At 42.8% G+C, this 26,510-nt stretch overlaps 1 protein-coding gene across 1 annotated transcript; it reads right to left on the bottom strand.

Moving 5' to 3' along the window:
- Positions 1–733: 733 nt before the first annotated feature.
- Positions 734–10,861, bottom strand: RAB33B (RAB33B, member RAS oncogene family). The gene is made up of 2 exons (XM_065405213.1): positions 10,625–10,861; positions 734–4,185 (listed from the first exon to the last, which is right to left on the bottom strand). The coding sequence occupies exons 1-2, from the start codon at positions 10,859–10,861 to the stop codon at positions 3,742–3,744; spliced, it is 681 nt and encodes a 226-aa protein (XP_065261285.1). The 3' UTR covers positions 734–3,741.
- Positions 10,862–26,510: the final 15,649 nt, after the last annotated feature.

Raw genomic sequence — 26,510 nt, 5'->3', positions numbered from 1 at the left:
AAGAGAAAACAAATTAAGTTCAAAGGGGGGGGGGGAGAAAAGCAGCAGAGAACATCCTTCCACATCCACTCCCTGACACTTAGTTTTCAGCTAGCAATGCTTTTCAAAGAGGGACTGCAACTATAAAAAGGAGGTGGGTAAACACCCGAAGACCTGTCCCCACCAGTTGCCTTCTCTGCATGCTAGATGACAAAGGAATCAGCCTTTGAACTCTGGTGGAGGGGTTTGGCCCAAAGAGTTTGGTCAGTAACCTTGCTGGAAGCATGTGGTACGAAACTGCTTCAATCTAATATTGGTCTTTAAGGCAGGCACTAGAAAGCATTTTATCTTTTTTTCTTGTAACCATTTCTGATTGTTATGCCTCATTACTTGTACTCACTTAAAATCTCTCTTTGTAGTTAATAAACTTGTTTTATGTAATCGAACATGTTTAAACTGAAGTGTCTAGGTAATGCCATTTAAGGTAATAAGCGGTATATTATTCATTTAAGGGAATAACAGACTGGGCGCACGAGCTGAGATTAGGGTAAATCCATAGATGTCTATTTCATGTAGTGAGAAAGTCACTCTGCAAGGGAGCAGGAAGTAGAGGTCCAAGCACTGAAAGTCTCTTTCACCAGGTTGCTGTCCAGATCAGTGAAGACTATGGATTCCTTTTTATCTGACTATATTGTAGATACCAACAAATAGCTTCATCATGTCCCCCATATAATACAAATGAAGACCATGGACATTAGTTATGGCAAAGCCAATTTATTAGGTTGCTGGGATTGTGCCAGTGTTTTTGTTTGTTTATAAAAAACAGACAAAATAACATTTTATTTTGATAGGATGAAAATACATATACAAAATATTCAATACCTTTGACATCCTTTCTGTGAGTAGAACATTACTACAGCAAGTCAGGAAGCATACTGGATCCTGAAATTCAAGACCACAGTCTCTAGGGCAGGAATATCAAAACATGCTTGGTGCTGAAAAGACTAGATTACATAGCTAAACATTATTTCATGATTCAGGGCCCTTATTTACAAATTGTAAGTAATTTGCTTAAATAAAACTTATGATAGGTTCCCAGCTCCTTATTACTGAGAGTTGAACATTTCTATTGTGTCTACAAGATTTACTGCCTTACTTTCAGTCCTCGGATTTTGGAATATTAAAAAATAAAAAAAATTAAAGATTAGAAAGTTTGTTGAAATACTTTAATACTATACAAACACTTCAGATCAGTCCTTTGAAAGACGATTAAAGGACATGAGTGAAAAAAAATAAATCCTCCAGGAGGACTGTAAACCATATTTATTTGTAGTACTACAAATACATTTAAAAATCAATCCCTTCTTAAAGGTCCCTAGTGTTAAAAAGCTGATTATTTCTAGAAGAACTATAAATCAAATTCTCTTTAAGGTCTGAAACAGATAAAAACAGAGTTCCCTTTTTCAAGTATTGCATAAATAAAATTGTCACCAAACTACAAAAATAGTTAGTTGGTTTCAAAATGAAAAAAAATCCTAAAACTCCTTAATCCCAATATGATTAGGCCAAATAGATCTTTCTAAACCTAGAATAAAGCCAGTGGATTTTCTCCTTCACAGACGCAGTGTGTAATAGAATAATTACATCCTTTATTACTTTTCATAGTTTGGTTAATACAATTACCTTGTTTCAGTTATTTAGTTACTATAATATGACCATCAGGATAATAGTAGACAAAGCTCTAAAATAACCTTTGTGTTTAGTTTCCAGTCAGCATCCTACAATACACATATCGTAAGCAGAGTTCCTCATTTTTAAGTTTTTTCTTTGAACATGTAATAATCAAGCACACTATTGTTCGATCACTGCATATGAATGTTATATGCTGAATTAAGTTCCCTGGCTTACATTCCCTTTTGATATAACCATACAGTTATGTGCAATCCAGAATGCTTTTGAATATGAAACATGACCTTCAAACAAGCATACAAAAAACAACTGAAATGAAATGGTTGCAATACCAAGCAAAGCGAGAGGAAGCGGAGGATTCTAAAAATCCAACCCAGTTCATCTTACTTCTGCAAAAGAACTCTAAGGGGCTACCCAAGCAGGATTTAACCTGAAGATCTATTAGGGAAAATCTGTTTGGGGATGAACAAAATGACATGGTAGGTCTTCTCCATACTTAATTTATATGATTCTGTATTTACACGTTTTAAAGGATTTCCAGTTTCTCTGTTCTTTAAAGAGAATATATCTTTCTACTATAATAGTGGGCAAATGGGCATGAATTGAACACTATTTGGAAGTTTGTCACCAAGTTCAATTACAGAACATCTGCCTTCATATTTTTCTGGCAGAGACCAGTTTACTACCATTAAAACATAGTGGCCTTGACATTTTCAAAAGCTAAGGCACAGGTCTGTATGTGGCAACTGGGCATCGGAACTAGCACTTTTTCCAAAATACTTTAGTCCCTAAAATGCATAATAAGTTTCCTCTTCAAAATTACTCTTTCAGATTATTTTAAAAACAAAATGCAAGTCAGCATTTGTTTCTCTCAACCTGGCTCAAATTTTAGACTACAGGAGTACATTTATTTACCTTGCGATACACAATTCAGAGACAGCATATGTTCTTAAATGATCCAAGTGAAGAAATTTGAATTAGGTTGGAAGTTGTCATGAGAGTTATGGCTGTCGATATTAGCTTGCCATCAGACATGTACAATACACCATAAAATTATGCTACTTTGAGGGGGGAACATGCTGCAGAGTGATGGTTCTAACTCTACAACTATTCAAGTGTTGCGTGGAGCTGAGCTTTTTCACTGAAATCACAGGAGCAACATGAGCTCATGTGATGTTACTGCATAACAACATTCTCCAAACCCAATTCACTTTCTATGAGAGCAGTTTGATTTAACTCTCCTCCCTATTCTGCAGCATATGAGTGCAGGAAATCCTGAATCAAGATTAGAAATCTGGATCCTCCCTCAAATCCCATCCCTGTGCTCTAACCAAACTATCTTTCATAAGAAGGATGCATGTGGGATAAAAATGTGCAAATTACAAAGAATTTATCACGTTTTAGGCTTTAAATAACTATCCGAGGGCAAGGACAATCTGTAGATTCTCCCCCATTTGCCATGTATGAATAGCCAGGATTTGAGGTAGAATGACACACTACTGAGACCAATGGTGTTCCCCCACATTCACATTCTAGGTTGATCTTTATTGATGGCCCTCCTTTCACAGCACACATCTACAGCTATAGCTGTTTTGAGATGCAGTGAAAATGGGTACGTCTTCTGTGTCATTATCCCAGACACCCACAAAACCAACACTTTGCAACACCCATCCTCTGCGAGCCAAAGATGTGAGTTCTTTGGCTACTCCAAAACAATGGTATAATGCAGGAGAATCAATGAAATGCTAACCAAAAATAAACAACAAAAATAAACAAACTGGATTATTAACCATACCAGCAGTGATGGAAATGCTCTCAAGCAGCAAGTAACTTAAGTGAACTTGCTGCATCAAAACTTCATTCGAAAGTCTATTTTTCTGTATATGTACAGTGAAGCTTCAGTAATTGAGCTAGCACAAAGTGCAGAGATACGAGTGTGGCACATCTACACAAGAAAAACACACATTAAAGTGCCAAAGAGATCATACATAATTGATACTAAAAACCTGCCAAGATCATATTTTTAGAGTATTTGCAAACAAGACAAGGTGATAACTGCATGAACACTGAGATCTAACACCAGCAGACCATGGTGGGTTTTGGCTCAGGCTTTAAATGTATCTTATCGTTATCTGGGGGTTGACTAAGCATTAATGGCTTGTGGCTCTTCAACTTATGAGCCAATGTCATAAATATGGCTTCCACATGGTCATTGTCATTGGGGTTTTTAGCAGAGGTTTCAAACAGTGGCATACTGTGAGTATCAGCAAACTTCTGGGCCAAGTCCGTAGGCACCTGAATAGCACTTCTCAGGTCACATTTATTTCCAACAAGAATCCGTGGTATATCACTGGCAAGCAAGTGCTGTTTGCATTCTTCTATCCATGATGGCAGACTATGAAAACTGGCAATGTTGGTCATATCATACACAAACACAACAGCGTGTACATTCCTATAGTAGTGCTGCACCATGCTCTTTCTGAAGCGCTCCTGTCCTGCTGTATCCCACAGCTGGATCTAAAAGGGCAAAAAGGAACAGAGAAAACAAAAGCAGAACTGATTTCAATTCATGCTGGTCAATGACATAAATCATTCTGAACTATGAAAACCACATAGATCATCTCTGTATTAGTCATATTGTGAAGTTTAGTTCTTGAAGAAAATTCTATTGCTCTTCACCACAGTTTTTGAAAGTTACAAAATGTTATGTAAATACGGTTTTCAGAGCCACCTGTTCATAATTAAAGATATGAAAAAATTAGTGTTGTGTTTAGCTTGATCACCACTATAGATTTCTGTAAGAGTTTACTGATACTGATATTTTGTAAAATCTTACACCAAAGAATATTGAAATCTGCAGTAATAAAAGCCTTTTTTTGAAGTAGCAACAAATATACATCTCTCAGCACACTCGTTATTTTGCTGAAGAGTTTTTCTTCCGCACCGATAGTGCTGAGCTGGTCAGAGGATAGAGCTCTGCATCAGACATGCTTCCACACCTACAATCTTTTCAATAACTGAATACGGTAACATTTTCAAGGTATGGCCTTCAGGAGATTTGGGGGGTTTAGAGTTAGGCATGCATAAAGCAAAGTTATTCACAATGGCAGATAATTGTATAGCTTGACTAGTTAACTATAAATGTGTCATTCCCCTCGCCCTCTTTTTTTTTTTTTTTTTTTTAAAACATTTGTCAGTAGTGTGCATAAAGAAAAGAAAGTAGAGAAAGTGAACTTTGGAACAAGTTCCCACCATGTCTATCCACACTGAAAGTGGACTTCCTCTGTGCTCTATAATTTAATTTTGGTCAACATCAGGAGATCAAATTGGACTAATATTTTTTCTTCCTTTAACTTCTCAGAAGTTCCTCTGGAAAACCTACTTCTTCCAGCATAAAAACAGATTTTCTATTTTTAACCTTGTTTGTTTACTTTGTCCACTTGACAACACTTTTTTAAGATGCATTTCTTGTTTGCAAACGTTTTTCACATCTCAATAAGGGAAAGTAATATTTTCAAAATAAGAAGATGTAACCATAAACCATAAAATTTGGCAGGGATTAATTAAGGTGCAGGTGTAGTATTGGAAACTATTTTTTTTTAATTGACTAGGTTTTATATGTGCATCCCTTTAAGTGTCTTTAGTTTACACAGCATTTCTTTATAAAAATGCCCATAAAATGTTGTTGTTGTTGGGTTTTTTTAAACAACTAAGAGTCTGGTTGTGCAGGAACTAGGACTCTTAAGAGGTCAATGGCACTTGACTTTCAGACTCACTACAAAGCTATGAGATGCAGTATATGGAATAATATCTTATGCTGTCGCTAATAAAAAAATGTCCAGTTTAAATTTACTATTTAAGTTACTTATAATAAAATTGTACATGGTACCATATGCTTTAGCTATGGGAACATACAGCTTTGGGGCGACTGGACTGAGCATAAATGAGAGATCACTTGATCTCTCACATTTTATGCTGTTACTTCAGTGTTTCTCAACTTCTTTCCTGATATATGCAGAGTATTCTTGAAAAGGAGCCTATTATTGCAATTGGCACCTGAATTAAATGCAAGAAAGCTATTTTAAAAATTATTTCACTTTCCTTCTCCCTCCTCTTCCCAATTATGATCGTGATTTGCCATTAAAGCTCAGAGAAAGAACATGGGTCCCTGCATACTCAAGAATCCTCTTCTGAAAGGAACTGGATGAATCACAAGATTAGGCTATCAGCTTTACACCTCTAATACACTAGTTTAAATCTAAACCAGGCTAGTGGTGACCAAGAAGTCATCTGAATAGACATCCTACACAAGTTGGCATGTTAAGTCCATTTCCTAAAGAAAAAGTACCAGCATCATTATAGGCAGATGAGGTTGCCCAACACTTTCCATTAGGAGACTCTGTACCTACTTATAACTTTGCCAAATTTTAGCTAATAGGGCTGAAATTTTCCATGCCAGGTGGCTCAGGCTGAACTTTTTGAAGTTTCAACTAAAACTGTTCAAGCTGTTTCTGAGAAAGAGATTAGTGAAAAATATTTTGTCCATGTTACAAAATAAAAATCTTATAACTGTTCCATTGAGAAGTGCTATTACCTCCATGCTTTGTAACAGAAACTTGAAATTTGGAGGAAGAAGGGGGAAGGGCTTCCCCCTGGTATCAGAGATGTGCATTTCGCCATTTCTGGGAATTCACATAAAATTGGCCAAGTTATAAACCTCCAAAAAATTCCAAGCAGCACATGCTCAGTAGAGATTAGTAAGAGCTTTGCTGCTCAATTCTTCCAAGATTCTACCTGCTCTGAGCATGCTCCATCCCCACAGTGCAACAGAGAACATTCCCCTGGGCTACAGGGGCTGAATAGGACTGCCCCTGCAACTACTTCTCCCCACTTCCATTGTAGTAAGCAGGCACCAGGAGCAGTAGACTCCTTGCTGTCAATTCTCCCACGCTGGCACCAAGGCAGTGTGAGAAGGACACCACCTGACTCAAATGCAAAGGGGTAAGGCGGCTGCACTGCTCTTGCCAAAGCTATACCTGTTTTGTGACTAAATACAACTGGATACCTAAATTAGGCACCTAAATAATTTTTTTTCACTACAATTAAAGGACTTCAGTCTGGCATCCCTCTCTAACACAAAGTTCACTAAATAACAGAACAGGGAGGGGATTCTCAGCTGAAGTCAATGGAGTAATGACAATCCACACCAGCTGAGGTCCTACCCTGTACTCTCTTACCCTTCATTTTTCCCAGAGGCTGGTTCAGAGGAAGCTATTTTTACTGGATATTTCTCATCTTTCTCTGGGATCTGATTCTAGAGATTTGGCAAGGAAGCCTGAAAAGCCAAGAGATTTATGGAAGGTTTTAATAATGGCAGGTAAAATAGAGTTCCTATGCAGGGACAGAGTATGGCTGAAGAGTTACAGAACAGCCTTATGATACACTATTAGAACACTAGATTTTAAAATTGACTTATTTACTTGGGCACTTGCAGAACTTGGAGAAACTCTCCCCAAAAAAGTGGAGATTACAAAAACTATACTAAGTGATAAGAAAGTGACAGTGAAGATTTGGAGCAAAGAGGAGACCCAGAGCATTATTACTGTTCGCTGATGCATTAGAAAAGGGGGGGAGGGGGAGAACAGTTTTATGAGAAGCTGCAATTTAAGGACAGTTTGTTTACTTGCAGCTATTTAGACTGTGGACCTGAAATCTATTAATTTACAATTATTTTTTAATATATATTCTTGATATGTTAAATCATGAAGCAGATAAGTGGCTTTCTGCATCTCTCTAGTGCTGCACAAAGTTTTTCACTTTTTATATACGCATTTCTTCTGTTAGCCAGCCAACTCTTATAGACACCCCAGTATTTATATGAGATTCTGCAGACTGTACTCTGAATGCTTTTTGTACTTTCCCCCTCCCTGGCTCCTCACAAACACAGCACAGATGATTAAACACACTTTGAAAAATGCATATTGGACTGACACTGAGACTATGATTCCATCATAATTTAAATAAACTGTCCATCTAGGGGTTGCGTTTTTGTTCAAAGTATGATGCATCCAAGACCCCTTTTGGACATTATATCTGAGGCAAAAAACAACAACATGATAAAACGATTGAAGCTGAGGGATAGGTATTTAAACAATATGCTGACTTAACACCCTCCCCCCAAAGCTAAAGATACTTGGAGTTGAATTAGATGGGATGAGTATTCTTAAAAAAGGCTTCTTCACCATGAACAATTTGTATCCATTATTTACACCAACTAAAAAATATAAATGGCCTTTTGATTAAGACAGTTCATGTATTTCTCTGCACCTCATTTTGCTTTGCAAATCAGTGAAGCGCTCTAAGGCATGGGATATGATTTATGGGATTTCCTCCTTTTTATTTCATTTGTGTCATTATTTACCTCAATTAAATAAAAAGAGTTAAGACAATGGGTTTCGATTGCTCAAATCATATAGATGAGAAGTTAAAATTCAGAAGATCCTCATTTTCTGAGAGAGCTTTAGTGCATATATCACATCTAAGCACTGCTGCTTCAAAAAGACCTAAAAGTAATCAAGTCATTAGTCTACAATACAAATGTAACATGAACACTGGCTGCCCCTGTATTTTTTTTTTAAATTCGCAGGTAAGAAAATCCTGTAGAAAAGAATTGTGCCTGTGTTACTACCAATGACACAGCATTTCCACAGCTGCAGGGTAAGTGCTCTGTGCATGAGTAGCCAGCAAAAGACCAACCATCCAGCTATCTGGAGGAGAGGAGAAGAACAGCAGAGAGGAAGGGGAGACATAAACCCTTCCAGAGTAACAAGGGAAGAACTCTATTTTTAGCAGCTCATCTAGGGCGCAGCAAGAACAGCAGCCATGCCTACTCTAGGAGAGCTCTGCAAAACACTCCTGCTGTGAACATAGCTTATACCAGTAAAGCTGTGCTTTTACCAGCATAGCCTACTTCCCCCCCAGTGAAACAAGCTATAATGGTAAAAGCACAGTTTTGCTGGTACAACCATCTCTGCACTAGAGGCTTTTGCCAGCATGGCTACTTTCAGTCAGAGAGATTGACCTGCTGGCATGACTATAAATCTGTAGTGTAGACATGGCCTAATAGATTGATTAGGCTCATCAGTTTCCCTCTCTGCTGCTCCAGCAGGCATTGCTTGAGAGGTGTTACCACCATATACAAGAAAATAAGTGGGCAGGAGCCAGAAAACAGAGAAACGGGTTGAGGTTAGGTAATTAAAAAAAAAAAAAGAGAAAAGAAATATAAGAAGTTGGGGTCCTATGGATGTGTACAGTATGATTGCACATGGCACCCTTCTTGCATGTGGCAATCCCTTGCCAGAACACTGGGACTCATCATAGCAAGTGGAAAAGACTTAATTAGAGCAGATCATCATATAGCTTCATGGGAATGGGATGAATGGAAGGAGTCTCCTAATTAAGAAGGTGGAGGACTGAAGGAACTGGTGTCCCCTGTAGGTAGCCTCCTTTAAAAAAAAAAAAAAAAAATACTGTAATACTATGGCCCTATGACCTACTAGAAGCATCTCAGAATTGAAGACCAGGCTGGATCCCGCACATTTCCTCAGCACCTATGAATACCTTATCAACTGTAAACACATCCACCACTTACATGGTACTGGGCGGGGCGGGGGGAGGAGATGAGGGATGATATCCCTTTAGAAGTGAGAGATTCAGAAGTGAGAGATGTGATCTAGCTATGCAACCTGCCACATTCCAATGCTCAATTTCCCTCCTTCCTGCCCCTAGCAGTGTGACAATCTGAATGAAGTACATTGAAGTACATCAGTCATTGAAGAACATTACATTCTTTGATTGTTAAAAACTGACACTGAACACCTTGAGTTAACATGTAAAATAGCCACAGTATCTCACACCCCTCCACTGTCTTGTTCTTAGCTACATCCCTCATTTTCTGATATATAATATTTGTAGAGTTCTCACTGCTGTTAAATTGTTTGTATCAGAAATGATAAATCTTGAAACTGACACTAGAGATAAAGTGTCCCAATAAACAGAATCTTGCCTTCTCCCCCTCCTGCACATCACCTTTGGGATTTATGTCTGCATTACAAAGGAAGCTTAATTTGGGAAACATTTCAGACCACTGCCAGAATAACTTGACAGCCTTAGGCCCAAATGCACATTCCAGAACAGTGGCACATACCCACATGGCGTGAATGTTTGCATTGTACAAGGAAGATTGGTGGTGCTACACAGAAATATGGCATCACTGTTAACATGCATCTAAAGCAAAGTCACGGTAAAAACTGACATCTCTCTCAGTAGATGAGTTTGGAAATCAAGACACTTTTTAAAGGGCTAGTTTTGTCCTTTTTAACACCAGTCAGAGGCCAAGCTAAGGGGTTGTCAGTTTAGTTACACCAGTGCACGTTTTCTAATACTGACAAGGGATTGTGCACAAACCTGTGAAGCAGGTGTGGCCAAACCACAATGATCGGACTTCTATAATATGGTCCCCTGATGCTTTGCTATTGAGATATGACCTGAAGGGACTACAGATCCCAGCGTGCAAGAGTCCAGCTTTAACTAGGCGGCATGACAGCCCCTTACACTGGGCTCCCATACCTGCTCAGGCAGCCCCTTTGCACCGAGGGACGGCACATCCTATTTATCCTATTAGACAATCAGCCCGGCGGCACAAGGACCCCAGGGCAGCCGCATTCACCCGCCGGGCGCCGACAGCCCAGAGGGCAGCACGGGGGGTCGGACGGCCCTGAAGCCCCCACGCCAGGAGGGAGACGCTGCCGCTGGGGTGTCAGGGCCGGAGGGGGAGCGGGGCGGGGCCGGGCCCACGGTGGGGCAGGACGGGGAGGTCACGGCGGCAGGAGGGCCCGGGTGTTCGTGCAGAGCCGAGCACAGCAGGGCCGCTCCCCCCGCTGGGGCCCGGCGGTACCTTGATGCGCTCCCCGTCGATGGTGACGGCGCGCTCGCGGAAGTCCACGCCGATGGTGGCCTCCGTGCGCTCCGGGAAGCGGCCCGCGCAGAAGCGGTAGGTCAGGCAGGTTTTGCCCACGTTCGAGTCCCCGATCACAATGATCTTGAAGATGCGGGAGCGCGCAGGGGGCAGCCCCCCAGGGCCCGCGCCGGAGTAGCTCAGCTCCAGCGAGGACTCCAGATCGGCTGCCTCCATCCTCCTCCCGGGGGCCCGGATGGAACGGTTCGGGGACGGAGCCCCCTCCCTCGCGCGCGCTGCCGTGCGCGCGCCCACCCGTTAGCCTCAGCGCGGCTCCTCACTGGCGCGCGCTCATTGCAGCGGCAGCCGCTCAACCGCCCTCACCTTGCTGCCGCGGCAGGCCAAGGATCGGAGTAACAACGCCCGCCCGCCCGCGCCTGCCACGTACGGTGATTTGCCCTACTCCCTCCTAGGGCAGGTTAAGCCTCTGATTGGCGGAGATTAGGAGACTTCCCGCGAGAATCTCCCTCGGTAGCCGCAGCACCGTTGTATTAGAAATATCGCGAGAAGTGGGATTAGGAGCTGGGCGGTGCCGGCCCTTTCTTCAAGAGTGGGTAGCGTAGGGGCGGCGCTGCGAGTTTGACTGTAGCGGGGCAGACGCGGCCCACGCAGGCAGCGTCCTTCCCCTCCGTCCTGCCGGCGCCGCCGATCGCCGGTTGCGTCTCCCCTCGCTCCGCCCCTTGTCTGCTGGGCGCTCGCGTGGCTCGTGCCCCTCCCGCCTTCCCGGAGCGCGGCCGCGCGGCCTGCCCCCAGAGTCGCCAGCTGCGAACTCCGGCCCTCCGGGGCTGTTGGCTCGCTAGGGTTGCCAACCCTCCAGGAATTAAAGAGTATGTCATAGACTGACACCTCCAGGAATACAGCCAACCAAAGTTGGCAACCCTACTCCCCGCCCCCACAAACATGCTGCGTCCGGGCTCCCCTGCAAAGCGGGCCGAGGAGGTGGGTCCTGTTCTCCCGTCCCTGCGGTGCCTCACGCAATAGGGCTGGGGGGAGGGGGGGGCGCTGCCGGCTTAGAGCTGCTATTAGTGCCCTGGAAGCAGGGAGTTGTGCTGGAGTCAGGGCTACAAGCTAAAGCACCTGTCTGAGGGATAGCTCAGTGGTTTGAGCATTGGCCTACTAAACCCAGGGTTGTGAGTTCCATCCTTGAGGGGGCCACCTAGGGATCTGGGGCAAAAATCTGCCTGGGGATTGGTCCTGCTTTGGGTAGAGGGTTGGACTAGATGACCTGGTCTTTGACTGAAGTCCCTTCCAACCCTGATATTCTATGATATATATTGCCAGCTAAACCTCTCCAGTCATGACTGGATAGCAATTGGGATGGGGGGGTAATAGGTGCCTATATAAGAAAAGGTCCTGAATATCAGGACTGTCACTATAAAATTGGGACATCTGGTCACCCTAGTTGAAATTGCCAGTGGGGACAGTGAGACCCCTCCTGCCATGTGAATTAGGCCCAGCAAGGGCAGACACACCACATCAGTACCCATGTGGTAGAGCATGAGGTTGGGGGGCACTGTGAATCAGTAACCTCCCCCCCTTAAAAATAACAGTCAGTACTTTTTAAATATTACATGTCACTGATAATGGCAAGGTAACTTTGAAACATTTCCCTGTCTTTGGCTACTTTTCATCTGTAATCTGCCTATGGGTTTTTTATAGCTGAAACAGTAGTTTTTGTAAAAAGTAACATATTCAGAAATTGTACATAATCACAGTCACTTTGAAATAATCTCTGGCCCCTATTTAGTCCAGCTTTTAAGAGTTTGCCCTAAGGCCTGATCTACACAACAAAGTTAGGTCCACATAAGCTGCCTTGCGTCGACCTAATTGTGCACTTAAATTTGTCTCCCACCAGTGTAAGTGGCCCGTTACGCCAACAGTGCACCACCTCTCCAGGCAGCACTGAACCAAAGTTTATGAGGTCAACCCATCTTGCTTGTAGAGGCTGTGTTACCTATGGACCCTAATAGTCCTCCAGCAACTCTCCTACAATGCCCTACACTGACCACTCTGGTCACCATTGTGAACTCCACTTGTTAGGCCCTCAACAGAGGTCTCCCTGTTCTCAAACTTTTGTACTGGTGACCCCCTTCACCTAGCAAGCCTCTGAGTGTGACCCCCCCTTATAAATTAAAAACACTTTTTTATATATTTAACACCCTTATAAATGCTGGAGGCAAAGCAGGGTTTGGGGTGGAGGCTGGCAGCTCGCAACCCCCCGTGTAATAACCTCACGACCCCCTGAGGGTTCCCAACCCCCAGTTTGAGAACCCCTGCATTAGGGTTTATTTTTAACATTTTCCACAATAATTTCATGATTCAGCATTTCTGCTGACACTAGTCCACACCTATCGAGTCATATGCAATCAGAACAAGTCTCTCTCAAGCAGGCAATAACGAATCTCAGGCTGAAATTCTCCCAGGCCTGAGTTAGCTTTGAGGCAGTCAGTGTGGTATCATGGCATTGCTGACATTTTGTCAACACTGCACTCATATGTATGGGCAGAAGGGGGAAGGTAGAGCTTGACATTAAAGTCTCACGAAGTGGCACTTGTGTGTTCTCCTGTCATCTTCTATAACAAATGAGATAAGTTCATTGTGATAGAGATACGTTTGGGCCTAAAATGAGTGACATATTTCATAATGAGATGAGAAGCAGGGCATTGTCTATTAGCAGATGCTTGAGGACCCCAGTTCCTCCAGCATAGGAGGGGGGGTATTATGTAGACATCAAGTACATACAAACTCCATCTGTAAAAACTGCAAAGAAAATTACCACACTAAGAAGTAAAATATTATTGTGGCAAAGGGGGTAGAGAAATGAAACCGTTTTAAAATATCTGACCTACCCTACACAGAATCCTGCACAGGTATTTGGGTAAGATGCTTACACATTAATTGCCATACTGGCATCTATTGTTTTAAAAACAGCTATTGTTTATGTGGTGGTGAACAACCAACTCCTCCCCCTGTCATTATCTGATTGGAGAATTCGGATAAGGAGAGTGTGGCTGGACATTGGCTCTGACTGTACAGTTGCCTACCTGGTTGAGCAGGAGTGGCTTTAAATGACACCTCCCTTCCCGAAGTGACAGACTAAACTCAATGCATTTGGGATAGAAATAAGGTACAAAGACTAACAACTGAGAAAAGCAGTACAAAAAGAGCAGTAAGAGAAGGTGAGTTCAGGAACACGAAGGAGGAAACGTTTAGCTGACGTTCAAAAATTCTGTAGATAGGTTTTGTTGCTGCTTTTATTTTTATATTTATTTAATGGTGAATAGGAACAGTGTAGCTACTGCAAATAAAAAACATCCTAGGTCTGTCTGTGTGTCTCATTTCTCTCATGTTGAGGAATTGATCTTTTCCAGCAATCTGAGCTTTTTTTTGACTGTGTGGAAGTCTGGTCAACATCCCCTCCCCCCCTTTTAAAATAATAGTTTGCACCAATATAACACATTTCATCCAAGTGTGTCACAATTCCTTTACACCATACTCAAATGCACAATCTTATTTCCTACCACAGCTAGATTAAGATGTAGTCTGTCTAGACATATGTATTCTGGTAACGTAGAGAAAGTGTTATCTGAGCATATGTGCACACAGAGAAATATGCAGCCAGAGTGCAGATTGTGCATTTCCATGTGATTTAGTGAAGTTTGATGATGTATGTATTATGGTTGATCATATGTTGAAAGCACAAGGGATTTATGTAGAGGAAAGGAGTCTGTGAGCTTGTTTGGGTATTGTGATGTTTGGCTATCAAGGCATGTGAAAGAAGGTTGACTGTCTTGATTTTTAATGATTGCTATGGTGGGATCTGCCCTTGAACATTCTTAACTCTAAATGAATGTTTTTGTATGGAGGAGAATTTCACAATGGATGTATAGCAACACTGACAGTGTTCATAGGAATAGCTATAAACATTGGAGTAAGTTATCCTTCATATGTTCCACAGTCTCTGTTATAGGCCCACTTCCTTAACCAACCCATCACATAGCTGTGCTCCTCTACCACGTCCCTTCCAGAGCCCCATTACCCTTCCATCTGTTACCTCATGGTCTACATGCACGTACTCAACCTTTCCCCCTCTATACATCCCCACCACCACATTCAACTTTTAAACATTGCTACATAACTTCCGAAAGCTGAATGCTGTAGCAGGGCATGGTGGGAAGCAGCGATGTGGTCAAGGGTATGTTACTGACTAGGGAGATCTGGGATGTAGATCACAGAGGCAGTGTTACAGGGGAGAAAGGAGGATTGGGCTGTGTGGGAACCTGGGTGGGAGAAGTAAAATCTTGTCCCATGGTTCATCAGAGCAGCTGCAGATAATATTCATCAGAGATCCTCTCTGTGCTGCATATCCCAGCTTTTGACTAAAGCCTCACTTTTTCTTCCATGTTACTTCCCTTCACATTCCCGCACACTATTTCCCTGCTAAATTGCCCTCTCCCTCCCACACCTGCCCACAGAGGTGCACTTTTCTGTGGTAGGGGGATTGAATAGGGATGGATGGAGATCAGGAATGCGTGAAGGGGAAGGGAGCTAAAGTTTGGAGAGCCAGAGCTTTGCATGCGTTGGGGGATCCTACTTTTTGTGCACCAAGGAGTCTGTAACAATGCTACTGCTTTGCATCCCCATTGAACAGAAGCAGCAGCAATATAGGGTGCCTTTCATATGCCACTGGCACTGACACTCAGCTACCTCAGCGCTGTTGCCTCCATGATTGTGAGGAGCTCAGAGCGGTACCTGTGGTAGCACCTACCTCTTGGTCCTGAGCATGGCCACTTTTCAGTCTTGTAGTGCTTGTAGCTTTTAAACATGGCAGCTGAGTTTGCACATGAGGGCTGAGCCAACCATATCACTCTGTAGACCAGAGGTGGGCAAACTACGGCCCGCAGGCCACATGCGGCCCGTGGGGCCTTGCTGCCCGGCCCCTGAGCTCCTGGCCTGGGAGGCTAGCCCCCGGCCCCTCCCCTGCTGTTCCCTCTCCCTCGCAGCCTCAGCTCACTGCGCCGCCGGCACAATGCTCTGGGCATCAGCGCAGCTGCAGAGCCCGGGCCTGACCCGGTGCTCTGTGCTGCATGGTGGCATGGCTGGCTCCAGCAAAGTGGCATGGCTGCCTGTCCTGGTGCTCTGGGCAGCGCGGCTGTAATGCTGCCAGCCACCGGTGCTCCAGGCAGTGCGGTAAGGGGGCAGAGAGGGTTGGATAGAGGGCAGGGGAGTTCGGGGTGGTGGTCAGGGGGCGGGGGTATGGATAAGGGGCAGGGCGGTCAGAGGGTGGGGAACAGGGGGATTGAATGGGGGCAGGGGTCCCAGCGGGGCAGTCAGGAAAGAGAGGGGGAGGTTGGATGGGGTGGCAGGAGGCAGTCAGGGGCAGGAGTTCCGGGGATGGTCAGGGGACAGGGGTGGTTGGATGGGGCAGAGGTCCTGAGGGGGCAGTCAGGAAGGAGAGGGGGGTTGGATGGGGCGGCAGGGGACAGTCAGGGGCAGGGGATCTGGGGGCGGTCAGGGGACAGGGAGCGGGAGGGGGTGGATGGGGCTGGAGTCCCGGGGGGGCTATCAGGGGGCGAGAAGCAGGGGGGGTTGGATAGGAGGCGGGAGCCGGACCACGCCTGGTTGTTTGGGGAGGCATAGCCTCCCCTAACCGGCCCTCCATACAATTTTGGAAACCCGATGTGGCCCTCAGGCCAAAAAGTTTGCCCGCCCCTGCTGTAGCCCATTGAAAGAAACTCCATAGATCAGTTTGAGAAGCTCTGATCTGGAGCCCTGATTACCCTGCTAAAACAAGAGTTTAGCAGCTGTTCAGCATGATTTGACCACACCTCAGTTAACACTATTTGTTTTGGGGACAGGGCCAAATTGTGTTATAATTAGATTTCAGTTGCTTAAACTGAGTTCTAAACATGGTTTTAATGTCAGCATCTATCAGTTTCTTCAATTACAGTATCCGTAGGCCATCTAGTGGTCACAGAATTTTTGACTCGAGTCTAATTTTACAGCAACTGGGTTGGACTCCCCACACTTTCCCCTTAAATGCTTTGTCAGCAAGCTCTCTTTGGAGATGAGGGAGAAGCCAGTAATCTAAACCTCTGTTTTATTGGCAACAGGGTCAACAGAAGTATCAACATTAGATGTTCTTGCCACTGGGAGTGGGGGTGGTAAGAAAGCCTGATTTTTCTTTTAATCCATGTACTAGTTGTCATTGCAGAGTAACTCAGCAATTCTCCCCTTGTGTACGGGAGCGCCGCCAGCTTTTTCGCCGCCCTAGGCGGCGGAAGGTCCCACCCCCGACAGAGGCAGCAGAAGGTCCCGCCCCCAAAATGCCGATGACGACCGGGGCGGCCGAAGATTCGGCTGCCGCGGTCGCCGCCCCCCAAATGTTAGCGCCCTAGGTCGCCTAATGGGTTGCGCTGGCCCTGCTTGTGTGGCCCTCTTCAGGAGTTCCAGTCAGGACCTCAGCCATCGCCTGTCTCTGGGCAAGGGCCCTTGTCCCACTCCCCTCTGAAGGAAGGCGGGCTTAATGCTGCAGTTTCCTGTCGGATGCCTCCAGCAAACCAGTCTGCCTATGGGTTTGTCTACATTTACAGTGCTGTAGTGGCACAGCTGCACCAATGCAGTGCTTAGTGAAGACTAAGCCGGTGTAGCACTTAGTGAAGACATTACCTACGCTGACAGCACAGGTACTCCACCTCTCCAAGAGGTAGTAGCTATATTGATGGGATAAGCCTTCCCATCGACATAGCACTATCTACACCCGGGGGTAGGTCTGTATAACTGTGTCGCTCAGGGATGTGGATTTTCCATACCCCTGAGCGATGCAGTTATACTGACATAAGTTTGTAGCATAGCCCAGGGCTAAAGGCTTCACGCTTCACTTTAATGACTTTTAAAAAATACTGACCTTCTCTTTATATTCTTGTCAACTAAACTATTAGAAGAGAAAACAGTTTCCTTTATCCTCTTAAAATGTAATTCATTTATGGGAAGAAAAGTTTCCACTCCATAAAGGGATACTGTCAACTGGGAAAGTTTTAAGATGGACTAATTTCAAAATCCAAGCTTCACATCTTTATCACGCCATGTATGCACAACTGCTAAAGGTCAGAACACTATTCTTTGTATGTATCTTTCAATAAATAATACTGTTTAGTCCATCTGGCAGTTGCACAACAAGATAACAAAGCTATGTTTCTATAAGTTATAGCTAGACCTATGGGAAATGGGCAGCTTGGGTTTGCAGAGATTCATGGGAATATTTGCTTTAGTTTCAGTCTGCTTGGGGCCATGCCTGCCTGAGGTTTTGGGTGTTCAAATCAATCCCCAAATTCCAAGCTCAGTCAAAACGTCTGCATTTCACTTGATTTTGCATGAAAACCATGCAAAACCAAAACTATATCGTTTTGTTGGGAAAGGTATAAATCATCCCAAGTTTGCTTGAGATTTCCACAACAGGTTTGCAAACTTTCCAACAAACTTTGGGCTAAGTTTCAAGGTCCTGTGTCTGCTTCCACAAAGTCAATGGCCGAATTCCCATTGACTTCAATGGGTGCAGAATCAGGCACCAAGTTGTGTTGTTTAGAGTTTCATATCACAAGGGTTGCACAACTCTTGTGAAATATGAGGCTCTTTCCCGTTTTATTTCTTAGATAAAAACAAATATTTCTAATGTAGCTCATCTATAACTTAAGATCAACTAATTTTGGAGACAAACATGAGGTACCACCACTCATTTGAAAGTGAAATAAACCATTTGGTTTTTTAAGCATCTTTCTAATTTAAGCTTTAACATTTTTTCATTATTTTGGAGCACCTGCACCCGAGGAGTGAAGTTCTGGAACAACCTTCCAAGGGGGGTAGTGGGGATAAGAAACCTAACTTGTTTCAAGACTGAGCTTGATAATTTTATGGAGGTGATGGTATGATGAGGTTGCCTACAATGGCAGATGGCTAAGGCGGTGTGTCTGTCATGGAAGTCACGGGAGTCACGGATTCCGTGACCTCTGTGACTTCTGCAGCGGCCGGTGCGGCTGGCTCTGGGGCTGCCCGAACACTGCAGATCAGTTACTGCTTACTTCAGGGGGCTCCCCAGAAGTGGCAGGCATGTCCCTGCAGTTCTTAGGTGGAGGGGCCAGGGGGCTCTGTGCACTGCCTGTGCCTGCAGGCGCCACCCCCGCAGCTCCCATTGGCTGCGATTCCCGGCCAATGGGAGCTGCGGAGCCAGAGCTTGTGGTGGGGGCAGCGCGGGGAGCTCCCCTGGCTTTCCCTCCCCTTAGGAGCTGGAGGGACATACGGAGCCAGGTAGGGAGCCTGCCAGCTCTGCCAACTCTCCCCCCCCAGCACCGGCAGGGGTCCCAGACCATGTGCAGCTGCCCGGCCCTGCCTCCCAACACCAGCGGGGGTCCCGGACTGTGTGCCACCGCCCGCCTCGCCCCCAGCACCAGCAGGGGTCCCGGGCCACGCCTGGCACCCACCTCCCCCCCAGAACCAGCAGGGGTCACAGCCCTGAGCCACACCCCCCCCCCCCAGAGCACCCACAGCCTCCTGGCCCAAGTTTTAGTTAGGGGTGTATAGTACAAGTCATGGACAGGTTACGGGCCATGAATGTTTGTTTACTGCCCGTGACCTCTCCATGACTTTTACTAAAAATACTAAAAACTGCAGAGAGCTCTGAGTTACTACAGAGAATTCTTTCCAAGGAGTCTGAGTGGTGGGTCTTGCCGACATGTTCATGGTCTAACTGATCTCTATATTTGGGCTTGGGAAGGAATTTTCACCCAGGTCATATTGGCAGAGATCCTGGGGTTTGTTTGTTTTTTGCCTTCCCCTATAGTGTGTGGCATGGATGACTTGCTGGTTTGAACTAGAGTAAATGGTGGATTCTCTATAACTTAAAGCCTTGCAATCAAGATTTGAGGACTTCAGTAACTCAGCCCCTATTAGGGGAGGAGTGGGTGAGGTTCTGTGGCCTGCAATATGCATGTCAGACTTGATGATCATGATGGTTCTTTCTGGCTTTAAAGTCTATGAGGGCATTCAGCAGTTCCCAAGAGGGGGTGATCACTTCTTAAGATTGGAACTGTGGACTGTCTGCAGGGTTTTCTTCTAAATTTGGGCCTGATACTAGCAGATAGATAGCACCATAACTCCCATAGAAATCAAATCAGTGGGAGCTCAACAGAACCTCCAAAGATCAGCCCCTCCCCCCATGTTGACCATCTGTTGTAATCTCTAGTATTTTCCGTTTCAGATATGTAGTAGCTTAAAGTTTAAAATATGAAGATTAAATCATTGACATTTGTTTCAGCATTCATTATAACTACATTTAACTTTGTATTGCCTCTTAATATTTACCAACCTCCAAGTACACAGCAAGCAATGCACAGAAATAACAGAATACATTTAAATGTTTCTTGTTACTCAAGCATTTGAGAAAGCATTTTTTCTCCTTTACAGAAACTAATTCTTTGAATATAGCATTCAAATGTGTTCAGTATGCAAATGTGCAAGAGCATAAGTTTGCTGATAGTCTTCTTTGGCAGCTGTAGAGGAATTCTAAGGAAGATGCTTCCTGAAACTACAGTTACAAAATATTCTGGACTTGCTCGTCATTTCAAGAATAGATAATTATTCCCCCAAAGACACTTTTTAATTTGTCAGTCATATAAATATGGAAGAAAGTGTTTACATCTGAAAATTAACATCTAGAGGGTTTTATGGCGGAAAATTAAGGAACAAATTTACACTTAAAAACTAAGTATGGGAGTATCTCTCTTCCACTGTCATTGTCTGAGGGGATCAGAAAACTCTCCCTAGGTGATGACCCTTTTGAATTTGTGAAAGTGACAGACTGATAACTCTGGCTAGAATCAAATTCAATTCAAGCAGGTGCTGTGTATGCCACAGATCTCGTGTGGCTCTCAATCCAGAGTATTCCAGTACTGGGTTTATCTACATCAGAGATTCTAACAACAGACTCTAGCAAATTCTCTGGTGGTGTGCAAATTGAACAAACATGCACTAGAAAGCTAGACTGAGACAGTGCTGCTAATTAAGGGCCTGAACCTGCTCCCATTGAAATCAGTGGGAGTTTTGCTCATAATGATGGCTCCAAAAATCACATTGAAACTCAGATCTCCAGAGTTAAAAGGCTCAATGACCCTATTGATTTCTAGACAGTGGGTGATTTATTCTACAACCAATTCCTTCAAGGCTACACTTCCTTCAAGGCTACACTTTTAAAATATGGATACAGCAAACAATACTAGATTCATGTACTTTTATTTTAATTTAGACAAGTCTCAGTGCTCTGCAAAATAGCAGAGACCAAAACTCAAGCAATAGGTAGCAATTAATGCAGCGGTTGCCACGAGAAAGTCAACACTTACCAGCAGCTGACACAGAGTGGTATATGATGAGATACTGCAGTAGTTCTACTTATGAAATGAGATAACTGTGATATCACTGACTTTTTTTAAAATGACATCTACAGTATCCTAGTTTGGCACTGTAACTGTGTAGTAATAAAATAATAATCTTCTTTCCATTTAGTTCAATGGCATTATGCCAGAGATTAATCTGGCCCAATCTTTGAAAGTACACTTTAGGAAAAAGCCCCCACCCCCAATCCTTAATGATAGAAAAGTCTCATGGGTTTTTGCAGTATGCTTATGGATTCTTAAAAAACTCATTTTCCCAACATTGTAAATGACATTACATTTACAAACAAAATACAATTATCTGCCATAGCATAAAAACTCCTCATTTTAAAGAGCCTTGTACTACAGATCCCGGTGACAACTTGCAGTACTTTCTAGTGGAATTATTCTTTGTGCACAGTATTACCATGACACCAATTTAACCATAAATTCCTTTATTAACGCTAAAGGCCAAATGGATTTATATAATTGCTCTAAACATGCTTAAAAAGACTAAATAATAAGCAGTTTACTACATCCTAACAGTAACAAAATATTTATACGTTTTTGCTCAGGACACTTACAAATGGGCTAAACCCAGGGAGCCCATATTGGTTGGCTCCAACGTGGTCAGACAGATATTAGCCCTGAAGCCTTTTACAAGTTTACTTTTTTATACCCTTTAACAAACAAGTGAGGTCATTGCCAATTATCAGACCTTAGCTAAGGCCAGATAAAGGAATTTCTTATATAGCCAATTATTTACTGCACTTGGTACACAATTAACCCTTTTTTATTTCTATTACTATAGCTGAAACCTTAAATAAGATAACAGTGGTATTTCAAAGGTCACTACAAGTTTAAAGCAACTCTTTTTTCCTCATGATCTCATGCTTTTGAGTCACATGCTTGGGGCCTATTGCTAATGCCCCAATTCAATTTAATACCATGGTTCACCCAAATCTAACATGGGCCTGTCCTACAACTTCTGTTTTGTTTTAAAACAAACTAATGGCACAATCCAGAAAAAACTGACTACCAAGCATAGTGCTTTTTTACCACGAGGAATCCCATCAAACTTCATGATAGTAACCACTGTGCTCAGTAGTAAAGTATTTGCCTGACTGGACCATTAGTAAGTAAAATAACATTGTATTTTATACAACACTGTATCTAGAAGAGGGTCCTGTGAACAGTCCCACTTATCTCAGTCTATAAATCAATCCATTGGCAGACCCCACTGAACCTTCTTAAATCTCTTCATTTACTGCCTGGACCTTTTCTGAATGCCCTTGGCATGGGCCACACAAAACTACTGTTATGGAGACATTTCTGTTGGTGAGAACAAGTCCCATCATCGTCTGTAGAGAGATTAAAAACAACTCCTTGGAGCTAGTAGAGAAAGGTCACCCTTTCTCAACAGTTCATTTCCTATTTGTTGTTTATTACTAGTAGTTTTGTTCAATTCCATAATGGATTTTATTAGCATTTCCAATATTTGTTTACCTCCGGTATGTCTTTTTAAGATTATTATTGTCTTGCAGCTTTTAATTACTGGTTGATCAAACAGTTTTTCAGCAATATGTAGTGCCTATTTTTGGCCAGAATAATGAAACAGCCTGGGTGTCACACAAAGTTAAATACCATCAATCTAAAGTTTGATGCTGTATTAAATGACAGCATAATTCCCTGGCAAAGGCCTCCCTTTGACTGATGAGATGAGGATCTAAAAAAAGGATTGAATCAGTGAAGTAAATAGTTTCACTCCCTAGCTATGGTACATGCAAGCACTTATGGAATATAGGGGAGTTGGCAGTAGAAGATAAGCAAAAATTATGTCTGCCATTTGTGTTTCCTGAGAGGCTATTATAGATTAGAAATACTACTCTCTTAAAATATTTGTATTCCACATGTAAAGGTTACATTGCTTCACACCGTTTTCTTATGTGCTATCGTGTCTAATTTTCCATAGTCATTCAATAATTGATTTCCATCTGGCAATTTTGGAATGTGGAAGGAGTCTCACTTATCGCCATTCTAATCATGCAGCTTTTGTAAATAGTATGACAAAAATAAATATATTAATTTGCCATCTAAATGGAAGTAGCTAAGTAATTCTGGCAGTACAGTATATTTAGTAAGGTTATTTTAGATTTACATATTACAGGGACAGTACAATATCTGAGATCACTTGAAACCCCCTTTACAGAAATTTGAGAGCATTAACTTTTCACTCCTGCTGGCAGCTCCACTGCTGTCACTGTTGGTCTTCCCTAGGGAGTGAAAAAATAGTAGCCCCAGATGCAGATTCTACTAAGAAGTGATGACGAGACATATTGCATCATTGAAACATTACTGCCTCATGTTTAGGGCTGAATATTTATTCTTATCCAAAGATTATTTTGAGTAAAATTAAATGCTCAAAAATGGTGATAAGAAAGAGGAATCCCTAGAAATTTTAGGGTGGGTTTTTTAAAGAGGTAAAATACTGGAAATTCAGACAAATTTTACCAAGAGGGTTCAGGCTGAGAATGTACTGATTAGCTTTTTTTTTTTTTTTTTAATTCAACTTACCAAGCGGTCCCTCTTTTCCTACTTAATTTGATCTAAGCTTTTAAATTGTTTATAACAATTCATAGATTCTAGGACTGGAAGGGACCTCGAGAGGTCATCGAGTCCAGTCCCCTGCCCGCATGGCAGGACCAAATACTGTCTAGACCATCCCTGATAGACATTTATCTAACCTACTCTTAAATATCTCCAGAGATGGAGATTCCACAACCTCCCTAGGCAATTTATTCCAGTGTTTAACCACCCTGACAGTTAGGAACTTTTTCCTAATGTCCAACCTAGACCTCCCTTGCTGCAGTTTAAGCCCATTGCTTCTTGTTCTATCCTTAGAGGCTAAGGTGAACAAGTTTTCTCCCTCCTCCTTATGACACCCTTTTAGATACCTGAAAACTGCTATCATGTCCCCTCTCAGTCTTCTCTTTTCCAAACTAAACAAACCCAATTCTTTCAGCCTTCCTTCATAGGTCATGTTCTCAAGACCTTTAATCATTCTTGTTGCTCTTCTCTGTACCCTTTCCAATTTCTCCACATCTTTCTTGAAATGCGGTGCCCAGAACTGGACACAATACTCCAGCTGAGGCCTAACCAGAGCAGAGTAGAGCGGAAGAATGACTTCTCGTGTCTTGCTCACAACACACCTGTTAATACATCCCAGAATCATGTTTGCTTTTTTTGCAACAGCATCACACTGTTGACTCATATTTAGCTTGTGGTCCATTATAACCCCTAGATCCCTTTCTGCCGTACTCCTTCCTAGACAGTCTCTTCCCATTCTGTATGTGTGAAACTGATTTTTTCTTCCTAAGTGGAGCACTTTGCATTTGTCTTTGTTAAACTTCATCCTGTTTAACTCAGACCATTTCTCCAATTTGTCCAGATCATTTTGAATTATGACCCTGTCCTCCAAAGCAGTTGCAATCCCTCCCAGTTTGGTATCATCCGCAAACTTAATAAGCGTACTTTCTATGCCAATATCTAAGTCGTTAATGAACATATTGAACAGAGCCGGTCCCAAAACAGACCCCTGCGGAACCCCACTCGTTATGCCTTTCCAGCAGGATTGGGAACCATTAATAACAACTCTCTGAGTACGGTTATCCAGCCAGTTATGCACCCACCTTATAGTAGCCCCATCTAAATTGTATTTGCCTAGTTTATCGATAAGAATATCATGCGAGACCGTATCAAATGCCTTACTAAAGTCTAGGTATACCACATCCACAGCTTCTCCCTTATCCACAAGACTCGTTATCCTATCGAAGAAAGCTATCAGATTGGTTTGACATGATTTGTTCTTTACAAATCCATGCTGGCTGTTCCCTATCACCTTACCACCTTCCAAGTGTTTGCAGATGATTTCCTTAATTACTTGCTCCATTATCTTCCCTGGCACAGAAGTTAAACTAACTGGTCTGTTAGTAATTCAAGTCTGGTATAATTCAGTTATAGAGGTTCCATATATACCCGCATTGCTATTTGGTCCCAGGATCATCTGGAATTATCAAAAACACCCAGTCTTGCCCTAGCATGGGTCCTATCAAAGTCGTGGTAAAACACTCCCTTTGGTTTCAATAGTCTAAAGTTGATCACATTTGAAAATCTCACCCAAAATGTGAGAAACCTACTCCGGATAAAAAACTAAGAACTGAATATTCTGTTTTTATTATTCTATATAAATCAATGTATTAGTTGGCTGATTAGAAATGAGGCACAGTTTTTTAATTGTGAGGGTGATTAACCATTGGAACAAACTATCAAGGGATGTGATGGATTCTCCATCACTGTTTGCCTTTCTGGAGCCAAACACAAATTGTTGGGCCCAATACGAGGTAACTGGGTGAAGTTTATTGGCCTGCGGTATACAGGAGGTCAGACTACTAGATGATCTAATGGTCCCTTCTGGTCTTAAACTCGATGAGTCTATGAATCTATGATTCCTTGGCAGGGAGGATGGTTATAAGATTGAGGTAGGCAGTCAGGAAACCTGGGTTTTATTCCAGTCTCTGCCAGAGTCATCTTGTGCAACTTTGGGCAAGTCTAACCATTGTGCCTCAGTTTCCTCATCTGTGAAATTACCATCTTATAGGTATTCTGAGAGACTTAAGCAATGTTTATAAAACCCATTGAAATCCTTAGAAGGTGCCACAGAAGTTCAGAGTTAAAACCTTTGTTTAGCTGGTGACAATGCCTTACCTGGAACATGAGAGAAATCTGTATAAGATCTTCATGTTTATAAACACAGGTACTCTATATAAGTGAGAGGGATGTTTCTCTCTCATTTGTTGAAGTAAAAGGGCTTCATATTTGTATATATTCTCAAGTGCTAGGGGTATTAATAGGCTTAATTCTGCAGCTATTACTCAGTCCTTACTCAAGCAAAACCTACTTCAAGGGGAATTTTGCCCATGTAAGGCACAGCAAAGACTGAGAGAGAGAACTCATGCTCCAATCCTGCAATCCATATTCATGTGAGTAATCCTGACTGGAGTAGTCACAAACTGAACTATTCCTTTTAATAAGGATAAGGGGTGTAGGATCAGGTCCTTAGTGCCTGAATACAATATTGTGCTACAGAAGTCTGTTTTAAAGGTAGTGTATAGTGGCAAATTTGTCATGAAGAGGACTAAAATAATAAGCTAGTTGGTGAGTTTCTATAGTATAGGTGGTAACCAAATCACTTCTATGTATACAGATTATCACTGGAAATGGAGTTAGTTGTTTAGGCCAACATGTCATCAACAGACAAAAATTGTGTGCATACCTCATACAACCTCTAGATTTATAAATAATCTCCCCAAAGTGGTTCCTGTGGTTTTAGTGTGATGGTGAACCAA

The sequence above is a fragment of the Emys orbicularis genome, chromosome 5 (assembly GCF_028017835.1).
Source record: "Emys orbicularis isolate rEmyOrb1 chromosome 5, rEmyOrb1.hap1, whole genome shotgun sequence".
Classification (NCBI taxonomy): domain Eukaryota; kingdom Metazoa; phylum Chordata; order Testudines; family Emydidae; genus Emys; species Emys orbicularis.
This window is presented reverse-complemented; position numbering and strand designations above follow the sequence as displayed.